Source organism: Cynocephalus volans, chromosome 5 (genome assembly GCF_027409185.1).
Source record: "Cynocephalus volans isolate mCynVol1 chromosome 5, mCynVol1.pri, whole genome shotgun sequence".
In the NCBI taxonomy this organism is placed as follows: domain Eukaryota; kingdom Metazoa; phylum Chordata; class Mammalia; order Dermoptera; family Cynocephalidae; genus Cynocephalus; species Cynocephalus volans.
The window spans coordinates 37,469,745-37,485,907 of record NC_084464.1 but is presented as its reverse complement, the minus strand read 5'-3'; the positions used below and the strand labels follow the sequence as shown (position 1 = coordinate 37,485,907).

At 37.3% G+C, this 16,163-nt stretch overlaps 2 protein-coding genes and 1 pseudogene across 2 annotated transcripts; 1 reads left to right on the top strand and 2 right to left on the bottom strand.

The window, feature by feature from the left end:
- Positions 1-2,108: 2,108 nt before the first annotated feature.
- On the bottom strand, positions 2,109-2,492 carry LOC134377736 (histone H2B type 1-A). The gene has a single exon (XM_063096369.1). The coding sequence runs from the start codon at positions 2,490-2,492 to the stop codon at positions 2,109-2,111; it is 384 nt and encodes a 127-aa protein (XP_062952439.1).
- Positions 2,493-2,802: 310 nt separating this feature from the next.
- On the top strand, positions 2,803-3,198 carry LOC134379232 (histone H2A type 1-A-like). The gene has a single exon (XM_063098430.1). The coding sequence runs from the start codon at positions 2,803-2,805 to the stop codon at positions 3,196-3,198; it is 396 nt and encodes a 131-aa protein (XP_062954500.1).
- Positions 3,199-14,438: 11,240 nt separating this feature from the next.
- On the bottom strand, positions 14,439-15,353 carry LOC134378936 (vomeronasal type-1 receptor 90-like; annotated as a pseudogene).
- Between the last annotated feature and the right edge of the window lie 810 nt (positions 15,354-16,163).

Here is a 16,163-nt window from a genome sequence, read left to right as displayed (position 1 = left end):
TACCCATCACATTGTCCCCTGTATGTGAATGACTCCGGCAGCACCTGGAACTAGGCTCGGTTTTAGAAAATGGACCTGAGAAGGAGTACTCTGTGAAGGCTCCCAGTGGAATAGACTGTGTCTTCCTGCCTTTACAGTTGACACTTCCTATTATTTGCAGCCAAAATATATCTGATGTAAAAGCTTCATCAGGTTTGGTCGGATGAGAGGTTTTTCTTTACTAGCATTCCTGGTAAACTTTTGCTCAAATAATCCTGAGTCCTTGGGTAATCAGGGTAGCCTGAGAGTAGTCACAAAGTTGACAGAGATTTGGGAGCTGTGTGTTACATTCTTTCCCAGGGTCTTATTGAGGCAGCTGGGACCCCTGATTAGAGATAATGTCACCTCCAATACAATGTGGGCACAGATGTCTAATCTGTCACTTCCCTGGAGGACTCCCAGTTAAGGCATGCGGGGCCGTCTCACTGTGCACGGAAGTGTGGGGCACTTTATGGATTTCTACTATACATTCAGGTGTTCTACCAAATGGTACTTAAGTTTGTTTTTTTTTTTTTTATATGCTCCATTTAAGTCATTTTGTTAAATGAAGAATAAAAATTATACATTAACAAATTTGTGAGGATTCCAGCTAACCATAGGTTTCCCGGAAGTAACAGTTTGATCCCTTCCTTTTAAGATCATTGAATTCAGTGTCTGTTATCACTATTTCTTTGTGTTTTTTGCTTTGTTTTGTTTTTTAATGCTTGTGTGCTCTTGCAGAGGACGCCAAATGATCCAGTAAAACACACCATCTTTAATGATACTATCATAAAACTAAAAATGAGTGATTATACCATAACTTGTAAGAAAATTATTTAAAAAGAGGAAATTCAGTTAAAGTTACTCCTGTTTGCCAATTGATTGTGGTTACTAGAAAGATTGTTGGGTTCCAGTATGAAGTGCTGAAGAGATAGAAGATCCCCACATTCCAATGTGTCAGCATGCTCTCAACAAATCACACAATCTAGAGCGGCCTCAATAGATTGAGGACATTAGGCCAAAAAATCCTGTTTGGGTCCTCCCAGCAGCACAAAGGCAATTAGGCTGGTCCACAGGAGGACCTTTCACTTGCACGGCCAATAGGAAAGTGAAGTATCCTTATATTCCCTAACCAGATTTCCCCACTCCTAAAATCTCTCCACACTAGGCCTGTTTTACAGGAAAGATCAGAAATATGCATGGAGAAGGAACAGTATGTCCCTACAGCACTGTCATCTCCAGAAATTACACCCACATACATGTGGGCGCTGTGATTTCCCTCCTCCCAGCAAAGCTGATGTTGGAAGTTAACTCCCGTATGGTGATGGAAAATAGCTGGATCTTGAGGATTGTGCCCTGGTGAGTGTACTGATGCATTCATGGGAGTAATGGGTTGACGGTTCTTTTTTTTTTTTTTGACCAGTAACGGGATCGCAACCCTTGCCTTGGCGCTGCCCGCACCACTCAGCCAGTGAGCGCACCGGCCATCCCTATATAGGATCCGAACCCGCGGCCTCGGCGCTCCCAGCGCCATTCTCTCCCGAGTAAGTGAGCCATGGGGCTGGCCCCTTAATGGGTTGTCAGGGGCCTTCTTACGGCTAAAGAGAGCACGTGAGGTGAAACCTTCGTAACAACGAGACTCTATAGCTGCTACCAATAAGATTCTCACCAGATATTACCTGGACTTTATAGTCCTTAGCCTCTGAAACTGCAGTTTCTCATTATCGTTTGAGAGATTGTTATAAGCAACAAAACTAGTACGATGTGTTACTGAAGCTTATTTCCTTAAGAGTTCCTTTTGAGAGTTGAGACCCCTTGAACTCATCTAAGATCTGCTAAAATTAAGCTTAAGGGCATGGAGAACACTAACTATAGCTGACTCCTGTCATCACTTTCTAGCATCTTAACTGAAGACATAGTATACTGAATAAAGTACTCCCAATAATAGTTTACGTAACTCACTAAAATCCACTGGCTTTATAAACTCTTAACTAGCCAAATACTGAGTGCACAGATCTTTTTGAAAACGTAGGTGGCTCTTAAAAGAGCCTTTGGTTTCTGAAGCTCGTCTGGTGGCTGGATCGTTCGTTTTACTTGGAGCTGGTGTACTTGGTGACGGCCTTGGTGCCCTCGGACACGGCGTGCTTGGCCAGCTCCCCGGGCAGCAGCAGGCGCACGGCCGTCTGGATCTCCCTGGAGGTGATGGTCGAGCGCTTGTTGTAATGCGCCAGCCGCGACGCCTCCCCCGCGATGCGCTCGAAGATATCCGTGACGAAAGAATTCATGATACTCATGGCCTTTGAGGAAATGCCGGTGTCCGGATGGACCTGCTTCAGCACCTTGTACACGTAGATAGAATAGCTCTCTTTACGGGATTTCTTGCGCTTCTTCCCTTCTTTCTTCTGGACTTTAGTAACCGCTTTCTTGAAGCCCTTCTTAGAAGTGGCAGCTCCCTTCAAAGTCACCTCCGGCATGGCTCTTGTAGAAAGTCCTACAGCTCTTTCGCAGAACCGCTCTGCTCCACTCAGAACGAAGTGGCAGAAAGCCGAGAGACTGGTATTTATAGGCATGCGCTCAAATGACGTGTTGGGCATCTGATGTATGATTGGATGATGTGTGGTGGCGTGTATGTAAATAAGGTGATTCCAGTAAGGCTTTTTGATTGGATAGCTATTCAGCCAATCAGATAGCAAACCAAAGCCTACTGTCAGACTATAAATAGGTCCAGTAGTTCCCAGACTCCTGTACTTTTTTTTTTTTTGGCTGCCGGTAGCTGTTGTAGGCATGTCGGTTCGTGAAAAGCAAGGTGGCAAAGGACATGCCAAAGCTAAGTCTTGCTCATCTAGAGCAGGCCTGCAGTTCCCTGTGGGTCGTATCCATCGTCTTCTCCACAAAGGTGGTTATGCCGAGCGCATCGGGATTGGTGAGCTGGTGTACCTTGCGGCAGTGTTGGAGTATTTGGCAACTGAGATCTTAGAGTTCGCGAGCAATGCGTTCTGCGACAACAAGAAGACGCGCATTGTCCCGCACCACCTGCAGCTGGCCATCCGCAATGATGAGGAGCTCAACAAGCTGCTGGGCGGTGTGACTATCGCTCAGGGCGGCATCGTGCCCAACATCCAGGCGATGCTGCTGCCCAAGAAGACCGAGAGTCACCACCCCAAGGTCCAGAGCAAGTAATTCGGATAAGTGGCATCTGGGTGACCTTCATGTTTGAAGGGGAAGCAAAAACAAAAGGCTCTTTTCAGAGCCACACAATTCCAGAGAAGGCTGTGCATAGGTATAAGGGCTATAGTTGTGCTAATAATCCAGGAGTAAACTGCCAGGAAAAGTTATGGTTTAGCCTGTAATGAAAATATTTGATTTTTATAACAGATTAACTGTGAAAAAGGCAAAGTAGTTGATCTGTACTGTAAACATGGAGAGGAATTAAGCAAGTTGCTACTGTGGCCGTCAAGTACAAAATTAAAAGGTTATGTATAATAAATAGTTTACTCTTGAAAGTGTCTGCTTCTTTAAAAAAAAAAAAAAAGCCATTGCGAGAGACTTGTGCACATGGTAAAACAAGCAGTATGAAGAAAAGTAGAGTTTTATAGGAATTAAGTAGTCAATATGTTCAATAGCAGGTTATGAGAGGGTTGGTCATCCCCTGAATTAATCTACATATGTTTTTGAGAACTGGGAAAATTACAGAAGAGGTGTTTAGCAAAGCTAGGTAATATTTAGAACATGACAAATGTGAAACTTTAAAGTTAGAGTACTGATTCAAGTAATCGAACAAATAAGTGAGGGATATAAAACAAATCTAAACAGGATTCCAAATAATTTAGGTAGCTCCCCCCTCCCAAATCAGGGAGGTGGAGTTTAACTCCCCAGACTTGTCAAAGCACAGAGTATGTATGTATGTGTGGAAAGGCAGGGGAGAAGGAGTGTGACTACAGGAGAGAAACCTGGCAAACTGTCACAAGCTGGATGATTCAGAGTAACATCAGTGATGCCACGTTGATAGCATGTTCCTCTGATATGATGTTGAAAAGGGCATTTTATCTCTGTGGTGTTCCTCCCATAAATCCATAACCACAGTCTAACCATAAGGAAAACATACAAACCAAAATAAACATTCTACAAAATACCTGACTGATTTCTAACTGTCAAGGTTATCAAAAACAATGAAATTCTGAGAAACTCAGTCTCGAAGAGACTAAGGAAATAGATATTACAGCTAAATGCAATGTGTTTTAGATGGGACCTGGAAACATAAGAGATTAGATAAAATTTAGTAAAATCCAAGTAAAGTACAGAGTTTAGTTAATAGTAATGTACCAATGTTATTTCCTCAATTGTGACAAAACAGATGTGTTATATACTAGGGTAAGATAGTTAACAATAGGGGAAACTGGGTAAGGAGTATATATGAATTTTATGTAATATATGCAGCTTCACTGCAAATCTAAAATTGTTCCAAGTGAAAAAGTTTATTGAATAAAAACAAGACAAAATAAACTCAAGCTTCTTTTTTAAAAAATCAAGGAGTTCCAAATACAAGAAAGGAAGAAATTTCTGTAGACTATAACTCTTAAAAGTGTAAGTGACTCTGAAAAAGAGCCTCTGGCTTTGAATGTTAGTGTCCTAAAAAAAAAAAAAAAGCAACACTGGTGTAGTTGACAGGCCATAATACCACGGACACAGAATACTTGACCAGTTCCCCAGTTATGAGCAGGCAAATGTCCTCCTTCTGGCATTCCTTATAGATGATAGTCAAGAGTTCAGTGAGAGTCCAGTGAGAAAGGCCTCACCACTGATGTGCTTCAGTTACTGACGAATTCACCATTCATGTAGCTTCTGTAGAGATGCCAGTGTTGGGTTGAACCTGCTTCAAGACCTACCTTGTGGACCTTAAATGGAGTAGCGCTCTCTGCAGCATCTCTGGTGCTTCTTCCCTTTCTTTTGATTTTGATGGTAGCCTCCTTGGAACCTTCCTTGGACATGACAATAAACTTAGAGGAAGACTCAGAAATAGGAAATGCAGATTTCCACTACAGTGAGGAAAAGAGGATGACAGGTTGTGAAGTCACAGCAATATGTATAGAAAGACAAGGGAGGAGGATCTATCTATAGTTCGTGTATTCAAATGATGTCTTGAGTAAACTCAGTCTCTAGCTGAAATAAAAGCAAGGGGCAAAATGCAAATGAGACATCTCAAGTCGACTCTGATTGGATAGTACTCCTAGTTGGCATCAACCACTCGGGAAGGCAAAGGACCATCAGCAGAATGTGACCTTGATCAAAAGCACTTTGAAGAGGGACCCCCTACTGCTGCTGAATTTTGTGGATTTCGTTCTCATCCTCTTTAAGAAAGACTAACTCCCTTAACCTAAGTCCAAATTCTCAGAGGAATGGAGTTACCCAGTTTGGGTCACATATCCACTCACTGTCCATCAGAGGGAGGAGGAGATGGTTAGAGGGAGGATGTTTATGGTGGAAAACAGTGCGTCTGGGTGGCACATTCATGCGTAGGACTATGAATTTTCCAGTTTTTCTTGGTGAGGTGTAGTATTTGCTTGTATGTGTGTGTTTTGAAAACCCTGTGCTGTGGTCAAAAGTGGTTCTAATTTACCACATGAACAAGTGAAGGTGATATTCTTCTGTTATGGTTATTAACCTGATAGAATTTGCAGTTTTTAAAAATAATGAGGTGAGACATCATTTTAGGTTTGTTGGTAGTGCTTTTTTTAAACTTTTTTTTTCTACTTGGTTCAGAAGATAAAATATAAGTATTTTCAATTAATCGTGGTATTAATCCCTCTTTATATTTTCAGAATCAACCTGTGGGTTCTTCTAAATGCACTACAGAATTTTTTTTTTTTTCAGCTCGAATGCAATCCTTTTCATTCACAAATTAAAAGTTAATATAGAATAAAATAAGATACATATAAAATTGTGAATACATATTTAAGGAGATATGTTCCTTGATTTTTTGAACCTTTTATGTACCTCCTGTAGAATTTTATAATTTTTCTTATAGAACTTTCACACATGTTTCATAAAGCTCCAGGTGTCCTTCTATTTTATTATTTTATTGGGGGGAAATATTAAAAGGGATTATTTTATTATGTTTTCTAACTGACTATTTTTTATACATAGAAACATTACTGATTTTTGTATTGTAATTTCGTATTTAGCTTCCTGATTACATTCTGTCATTTCTATTATCTACCTTTTTTTTTTTTTAATTTAGTGTTTTTCAGATAGGCAGAAAAATTACATAATTTTGTCTGGTTGTTTTCATTTTGTCTAAATGCATAGCCTAACAGTCAGAAATGATGACAAATAAAAATGGTGATATTGATTTTCTCATCTTATTGTAGATTATAATCAGAATAATATGATACTTCCTAGGGGGAAGCAGGGTTTTCATTTGACTTGTGTTATTTCCAGATTGGTAAGAGTTGTTAATTAAAAATAAATATTGGCTATTAACAATTACACTGTAGCAGCAACTGAGACAAGTATATGCTATTTTTTTCCTTTTACTTACTGTGATAAATCATATTGAAGGAGTTTGGAACAGGCCTCCAAAATATGCCTCTCTGGCAAATTGACTCTTTTGAGTTAAAGGCTTGAAAAACAGTAAGTGCAAGAAGAATATTCTGACCTTCCTTCTGTTTCTTAAAAGCAGATGAAGTTCCCATATGAAAGATGCCCTCCCTGTACCAAAAGGAAAGTATCGTTGTCCTCCTCAAGGGCAGAAAGTTGAGGCTGAGGAACTTCTGTACAAACCTTGCTATACTACCCCTTATCTTCCTAGTCACTTTTCCACCCAATTAACTACATTAACCCAAGCTCCTTTGCCTTGTCACGTTTTCACAATTTACTGCTCTGTATCCAATTTAGTATATAAGTGTTCCACTCTGTGTCTTTAGGTTTTCATTTCCTTATGAAGGCTCCCATGCCACATGACGCTTATATTACATAAATCTGTATGCTTTTCTCCTATTGATCTGTCTTATATCAATTTAATTTTCAGGCCCAGCCAAAAACTCCTAAAAGGGTAGAGGTAAAGTTTTTCCCCCCTGTCTACAACATTATGGATTTCTTATCAGCAACCACAGAAGTCATAGAACAATGGAATAATATCTTCAAAGTTCTGAGGTAAATATAATTCTCAAATTAAAATTTTACACTCAGATAAACTATTTTTGTGTAAGCATGAAATAAATAATTTTTTTGGACAAACATTGGAAAGTTTGACCACTCACAGATGCATTGTGAAAGAAAGTATTAAAATAAAGAAACTAAACTCAAAAGGTTGGGATGCAAGAAGCAATAATATTACAAAAGAAAGAGGTAAAAGTGTAAACCAATCTGAACAAATATACTGGTTATAAAAAATAACAGTGACAATGCAATAATACTTATGAAGACATTAAGAAGAAAACAGTGAACCAAAAATTCTAGACAATAGTTACAGAAAATGAAAGCAGCTGAACCAAAATAAAGTATTATGATGTCTTTGTATTGTTTTTAATGAGGGTAAACATACTGATTAAATTATATTTTCTTAAATTGGGTGTACATTTTATAATATTAAATATAACCACCAAAGTATTAAAATTAATGTACAGAAAATGAGTAATAATGAAAAAAGTCAGTGAATCTAATGGAAAGCAGGAAATCATGAAAGAAGAAAAGGAAAGGCATGATAAATTAAATTGCAAAATAAAATTTTAAAAGTGAGTCCAAGTAAATCAAATATCAAAATGAAGGTAAATGGATTAAATTTGCAATTTAAAAAAAAGGTAGTATTTGACTAGAAATGAAACACAGTTATGTCCTGTTTATGAAACACACACCTAAATAACCTACTGTCCCAGAACATTTAGAAGAAAGGGAATGAAAAAATACTTTCCAGACAAAACTACTCCCCCCAATACCTTGTTTTTGCAATATTAATAGCAGAGATAATATTATTTAATGAATAATTTAGTGAAATAATTATTTGATAACTAAAAGGAAAATATTTCTAGAAACCTTTACTATTCTTTGTTGTGTTAGTACACAAAAATATAGTTTTATCTATAAAAAACAAACACTAACAAAAATATATGAGAAATGGATTATAGTGTATATTTTAAAATATCTGTCTTGAAAAAGATAATCACCCTTACCACATATTTGGATGTGAAAAGCATACTAAAGTATAATTCAGGTGTTAATAGCAAAAACCATAAACCTCTGTCACTTTATCTCTCTGGCTGTCTCTGTCTCAGTCTATCACTGTGTCTCTCTCTGTCTTTGTCTCCTTGGCTTATTCTGTCTGTCCCTCTGTGTCTTTGTCCTTCTGCCTCTCTCTGTCCTGTGCTTCTAATATACTGAATTTGCATCCACTTGTCGGTATGTGTTCCTACAAAATGCATATTATTTTGTGAGTCACAAAGTGTGTAATAAAGTAGTCAACAATTTTACACCCTATGGTTTAAGTTACTGGAGAAAAATGACCTCTCTTTTTCAATTCCAGTCTGAAAAATCCTGGAGAGTTTCTCAGATTGGTCCAGCTTGTGTCTGATTTTATGTTACCCCTGGGCCAGGGAGTCTGGTCATGTGAGAAATGGTTCCTGTGGAAACCAAGTGACTATAGGGTTGAGGAGGATGCCAGTAGTTCTATGGACAAGAGGGAGGTTATAATTTAATCTTACAGATGTCTACTACATGTTGCATGAGCCATTAGGGACACACTAATGAATACAGTGTTTTATAACTATTGTGTTTGTGTCTCTGATGATTTTTAAAATACTTTTTACGAGGCTGTGAAATGCATCTTTGAATGCAAGCCCTCTTGTACAAATGCATTTCCCTCAAAGAATTAGGGACATATAAACTTGGATGAAATATAGTCTCTGCCTAGCACAGTGCCCCACACATTTTGGTAGACATTCAGTAAGTAATGAAGGAAGGAAGAAAAGAAGAAAGAGATGATCAAACAGGGTAGATACACAAAAATAATTAATAATCTTCAAAATTGGAATTAAGTTCATCACAGTGTTCATAAGTCTAGGGAACATGCAGGTGTAACTGATAGGAGGAGACTGGTATATATTTCCTCGTTTTAATTGATTCTTTAACCTTGCATTCAGTCTTTGCCTCAACTTTCTTACTGACACTGCTCTCACTAAGATTACCAATTGCCAATCAGTGGCCTCTTCCTATCCTTATATATGACTCTTTTGACTACTTTCTGACTCAAAAATTTTTTATCCATGATACCACATTTTCTAGTTTTTCTGCTACTTTCTGGCCCAAATGTTTTCCTTCTTTAATGGGCAACTCTTTGTCTACTCACATTTTAATGCTGTCTTACTCCATATAATTTCTTTGAGTGACCATTTCCAAACAAGCCAGAATGTCATCTGGCTTGTTTCACTGAAAGTTACCAGCCTATATTGTTAAACTATAACCCCACCTTTGCTCTCTTCCTGTAACTTCCTGGTCTGGAAAATAAATGCACGGTGAGAATCCCAATTCGGCGTCAATTTCCCAAGGAAGGGATGGCTCTCACTTGAGCATTCCAAAGGGAGATTAACCACTTCGGGGCCTCTCACTGCTCAGTAGAGATGGGCTTTGAGTAATCATTTGCATCTCTGTCACCCAGGGGAAGTGGGATGACAAATCCATGGGGGGCGAAGCAATGCAAAGCAACAAAATGGTGCCCTGTGTGAGGACGTTCTCCATGGATTGGAGACTGACCTGCCAAGCATTAGAGAGGAATAGGACGTCCAAAGATTCATCTCAACAAGGGAGTCCCTAATAAGGGAGACGCAATGCACCCCGGTAAGGGAATGACAGGTGGCTTTCGATTAGCGATTGCATGCCTGCGGCAGGTCAAAGTTAGGCTTTTCCAACCCCGGAGATATTTTTTCATTTTCTTTGCTTTTGAAATATGGATAATTCGTCATTAACAAAAGGGGAGACTGAACATACATTACAACTCCAATGTCTCCTTAAAGCAACAGGCAGTAAGTAACTGAATGGCAGCTTGTAAAACTGTTAGTGGATATTAAACAACCATGTCCTTGATACCTCAAGGTAGGGAGCCTTAACATAAAAATTTGGGAACAAATTGGTCACTGGTTAATTATGCAATGGGTCTCATTAAGGTTTCCCAACTTACAACTAGGAATCTATGTCAGGTCACTCTGAGACCTATCCAAGACCTTAACAAAAATCTAAGACATGTTTATGTCACCAAAAAAGGATAAAACTTAATCTTTGCCAGTGACAGAGAAAATTTTAAATTGGACAATCTAAAGTAAAAGAAGTTAATATTTCTTTACAGTGTTGGTAACGTTTGAGCATGTTTTTCTTTCTTATCTACACAATGCTTCTCTCCTTTCTTAAAAGCAGTGGTTCTTTTGTTAACTGCATGTGCTACTCTTTTTTGCTGAAGACTCTGGGATTTTATGAAGAAAAGTAGCCATGGCGCCAACCAGACCCCTTTTGGGTCTACTGCTCTTCTCCTAAAAACCTCAAGAGTCAAATGGTTTCATCTCTGATTGGTGGCTCAGCTCTTGAGCTCAGTAACTCATTTGAGAAACAAAAACTAGACTAAAATCTTCCTGTTTAACTAGATGGTCTCAAATTTTCTGACATCCACGTGGATTATCTTAAACAGACTTCTAAATTCTCTTCTAGTCTCATCTATGTATTTCTTCACAAAATTCTATGGTAGAATTCTATGCTATCTTCTTAAAGGAAGAAAATCTCTGCATCTTCTTGAAAAGGCTTGCATACTTTGCTTTATAATGTGAACTTGTTATCTTGCTTTCTTTAAGGCAAGGTGAAGCCTCACCAGTAAGTCTTTTGAAAAACACAATCTAGACCTGACTGTCCTTTTTACTAGTGAGCTTTTTATTACATTTTAAACAAAACCTATAAGATCCTTGTTTGTTCTTGTTGTTTATATCTGTATATATGCGTGTGTAAGCTGTATGTTATGTCTCTATGTTCATGTCTGTTTGTGTAATTGTTTTATGTGCAAGGTACCAAATTGGCTTATAATTAATGCACGCTCATTAAATAAATAAGTATACCTTTCAAGTTCATGTGACTTGAATCTTCTAAAGTTTTGAGAAATATATTTTCAAAATTGGATTCAAACCTTTTACCTAAATTTGTCTGTAGGTCAATATGTCTCCTTGTTATCTCGACTCTGCCTCTTGGCCATGCTGGGAGAAGCAATATCTTTTAGACATAGATAGTGAATACTGCACTCTGCCTCTCTGGATTCCACATGGCTCCAAACGCCACATGGAAACCTGGGACCTGAAATGGCTATTAAAAAGAAACCTATGCCAAATATCGCATAGGCCCTGGTTAACATTAACTAATAAGGGTATAAATCTAATACACCAAGTTTTTGGCTGGGAAACCATAAATATATATTTGGTAAAAATAGCTAAAACTTAAACTGGGCTTTGTATAATTTGCTCTGATAAATGGATGCCTATTTACTAACCTGAATGTATAAAAATGTTCTTATCAACACACATTGTTGCCTGAGTTTACTAATCAAACAGGACTAATTTTGTCTTTGCTAGAGGCTTTTAAGTTATAAACCCCGCAAAAACAAAAAAAAACTAAATACAAAAAACGCTTTTTATATATAATGTTTACACAAATTAGGCCAATTTAACATTGGCAAAAAGAAAGAAGTATGTAAAAGGAAGGTGATTTAAAGAAGGCTATGGATGTGAGGATATGGTTATGGTTGAAAGGGCTAGAGAGAAAGAAAAATAATTTTTATGTAAGAAAGCATCTGGTACAGTGTATTTTTTGTCCTAGAGTAAAATAACTGGCTATTTAGAAAGTAGGAAGTAAAGGACAAAAACAGAATGTCTTAGTAAGTCTTGATAATGGTTTATGTAGATAAGTTTGTTAAAAGGGTTTTACAGTAAAAAAATAACTGGATTTAAAAACAAACTATGTGTAAGTTTTTCTAAAAATTAATGTCAAAAGTATTCTAATACAGGTTTAGAATTTGCTTTTCTGCATGGAACTAGATTTTCTAAAAAAAAAACCACTTGATTGCTCTTAATACAAAATTGTAAAAGGTTTTCTTTGCCCCTTAGATAACTGGTTTAAAAAACTTATTTCATTATAAGTTCTTATGCTCTCTGCCTTTAAAACCCTTTGTCACTTTGGTTTTATTTTTTGTAATAATTTGTGATTTTATTCAACTAAGTGTTTTTAAGCCTTTTGTTATTTAACAAAGCTTTCCAACACTGAATTCTGAAAATTTAAAATAACTTTGAGGAATTCCAAGGGCCCTGGAGTTTCTCAAAGGATATATAATAGATGTATCAAAACTAATTGGCTTATTTAATAAATTAGACTATATGGGAAAGCATTGTCAGTTATGAAGGTGTTATGCATATGTGTTCCAAAATCTTGTAAGGGTCTTAAATATCTGTGTCTTGATATAAATGCTACCGGTCTTAACCTTGGTTTAATTATAATTTTAAAATGTTACGTCTTCAAATATTTCATGAAAAAACTCTGATAGGTACCGTTTTCCAACAAACTTTAAGTTCATAGCTTTAAACTGAAGTTCCAAAATTCTAATGAAGAAACTGATGGGTTTATGAAATTGTTCACTAAAGTCAAAATAACAAAAGTTAATTGGTAAACTAATTAAAAAGTATTATGGGTTTTTACAATTTCCTTATTTTAAAACACTGCTGGTTCTCCTAATGTTTTTTCATATGTAAGAAAACTCCCCCTCTCTCTTCAGCTATCTATAACTAACAACAGTTTGGTAAAATGTCATTTAAAACAGAGATAAAAGCATTTGTTTTCTCCTTATTTGATCCCCCCCAAAATTTAATAACTTTAAGTATCCTTATGATTATTATGGCAATGTGGCTATTTTTATAAGTTCAATAAAAATTAACTCTCTCTCTTTATAACAGGATACAATTTAAAACTTTGGATATAAGATAGCATGTCTCATTTCCAAGTTGCTGATCTCTTTCATGTTTGCCATAAATTTTGCCCAAACTGCTGCTTCATCTTGCTGTTCATCTTTCCCCCTGACATGGGACAAACAGATCTTTACCTGGGAAATAGTCGTCCCAGCAACGTGGGACAGATCACTAAAAGAAAGTGAGCTGAGATGCTTCTTTCTATCACCACCTGGGAAAGAGCCTTCCCAACACCAAGAGATTTATGCAAAGAAAAGTAAGACCTTTTCAATCTAGATATTGATCATCAATGCTTTTATGAGAAATGCCTTGATCATAAAGGGGGAAATAACGTCTTTACTACAAAAGCAGTTCTCTAAATTTTCCTGGCCTTAAAGAGGATGTTTGTAACTTGGATGAGACATCCTGTTCTTAAAGGAAAGCTTGTAATTGATCAAAAATTTTATATAAGACTAGATGCTCTGATAGCAGTAATGTCCTGGACAGTTTTAACATTAAACACTCTGAACTCAGAATCAACTATTTTATGGACCATTCCGGAGTTTCAACGATTGGTAATTACACCCATTTCACAGCACCTGGAGTGATGCCACTGCAGCCACCCTGAGAGACGATGACATTACCAGTCCTCACCTGAAGTAAATTAAAAGGACTTGCCATGCTAATTGATACTAACTTTGCTTTAACAAAATGCCTTTTGTCATAACTGTGGCAACCTGATCTATAGCTTTTGCTTTTTCTTTTAAATAAATAAAACGGGGGAGATGTGGAATATACTAAAAAGCATATATATTTCACAGGGCCTGGTTTTCCAAAGCCTTGCAGTTTCAAATATTGACCCTGTAAATACAGGAAATTTCCCTCAGGCGGTAAGTCTCTGTTGCAAGATAAGGATTGTGGCATAGCAGGTTGCTGGCTCAAAGATAGACTAGTTACTGATGGTTATGTAAAGATACTGAGAAACTGCTGTAAGAAGGAATGTTTGCTAAGATCAAGCTTTTGTTAATGGATCACTTAATTGCATTAGTGGAATGTCATCTGACTTGTTTCACTGAAAGTTACCAGCCTATATTGTTAAACTATAACCCCACCTATGTCTCTTCCTGTAACTTCCTGGTCTGGAAAATAAATGCAGGAAGAGAACCCCAATTCAGGGTCAATTTCCCGAGGAAGGGTTGCCTCTCGCTTGAGCGTTCCCAAGGGAAGTTAACCACTTCGGGGTCTCTCACTGCTCAGAAGAGATGGGCTTTGAGTAATCCTTTGCATCTCCATCACCCATGGGAAGTGGGGTGACAAATCCATGGGGGGCAAATCAACACAAAGCAACACATATTAAAAATAAAATTTCATACATTTTAACTAAATCAGATAGCAAATCCTGTGCTACTTGAATGATTTAACTGATGACAAGATAATCTACTTTTCAGGAAAATGTTCTCATCACTAACCCTTTAAAAACTGATGGCACTTCCATTGATTATTTTGCAGAATATTGGTTATTCTTTTATTAGAAGTGAGTAGCACCAAAGGACTTGACAGTGGCATGGGCATTGACCACGAGTCTCCAGACATCCAGGAAGACTGGGTTTTACACCCATAACAGGGTCAAGGAGAATGAGTTGATGAAGTCCATCCAGTACATGACGACAAACAGACTTACCAGCAGCAGGATGGTCTGGGTGACCCTTTTATCTGGGAAGGTTCTTGGGGAAAGGCTGGTGCTGTGAAGGTTCTGAGATCTCTGATGCTTGGACAAGAAAATCACCAGGTATACACCTGAGAGCAGCATGATTCCTACAAAGGAGAAATCCCTGGATAATATCAATGTGCAAAACAATCCCCTGATGATAAATTTTATTTGAGAAAGTGAACAATAATTACTGACATTTAAAAGATGGGTCAGTGTCACATTAGAAGAAGCCACAACATTGAAGATCACATAAGTACTGCAGAACAAGCTGAGGGATCATGAAAAGGCAAAAACATGTAAAATGTAATTTATAAATTTATGTTTAAACTTTGCCAGCCAGGAGGTGCTGGGGCTGATGGTAATGGCCTAGAATACTTCAGGTGGCAGGTGGTGCAAATGGAGATGTCCCTTGTCACCCTGTTTAGGTAGAATAATGCCTCACATTTGAAGTCATTCCGAAAATCCAGTGACTTGAACAGGTCAAGAGAAATAAAAAACCTGACGGTGAGGAGCATCACTATGTGGATAAGGGCCAAGTGACAGGTAATCAGGTCAGTGGGCTTCGGCCTGTGATGCAGAAATAATATGAAGATGTGGAAGACAAGGAAGATATTGGCTGAGATCCCAATGCCAGCTTGGAAAACAAAGGTATTTTTCAATGGTAACATAAGTGGAAAGTGATTAGTTTAATGGCATAGGGGAAACATATTTTGTAAATCTGAAAAAAAAATCAATAGGTATTACATTATCAGTATTTTTTTTTAGTGGTCAAGGACATTACCCACAGCTATTATTTATACTTCACCCAGTTATTTCTCTAATAACCCTGACTAGCTCATATAAATTATTAAAAATACAAAGAATAAAGATGTCCCTCTTTGTGACTCTGTTGAACCCTGAATGAACCCCAATTATAGCATTAAGCATGTTCCAGTGAAAGTTATTCATTTTTATGCCTGTCTCTCCTACTAAGCAAGAAAGCATTTTATAATATGTTAATTGTTCAGCCTGTCACCATGCCTAAATCACAGAAGACACCAATTAATGGCTGATTGAATGCATTAATAAATACATTTTTCTCTGAGTTCCACCTACTTATTTTTTCAGCATTTTAATAAAGTAATAAAAGTATAGAAAATTGAGGGGGAAGGGGTATTCATCATTCCCCATTTTGACAGATTTATTCTTATTTTTGTATGTTTTCCACTAGGCTTTATGCATATAGAACATTTTCTATTTCGAAATCTTGATTTTTTTAGATATCATGTAATTAGATTTTTAAGTGGTTATATCATTTTATAATTCTTACTTTCAATAGCTGCATAATAGCTTATTAAGACATTTATTGAGCATTTGCTTTGTGCCACACACTGTTCTAAGTGCTTTGGGCACTTGATCTTGCTTAATCTTCAAAACAATCCTATTGATAGATACTATTATTTATACCCATTTTAGAGATGAAGAAAATAAACTTAATT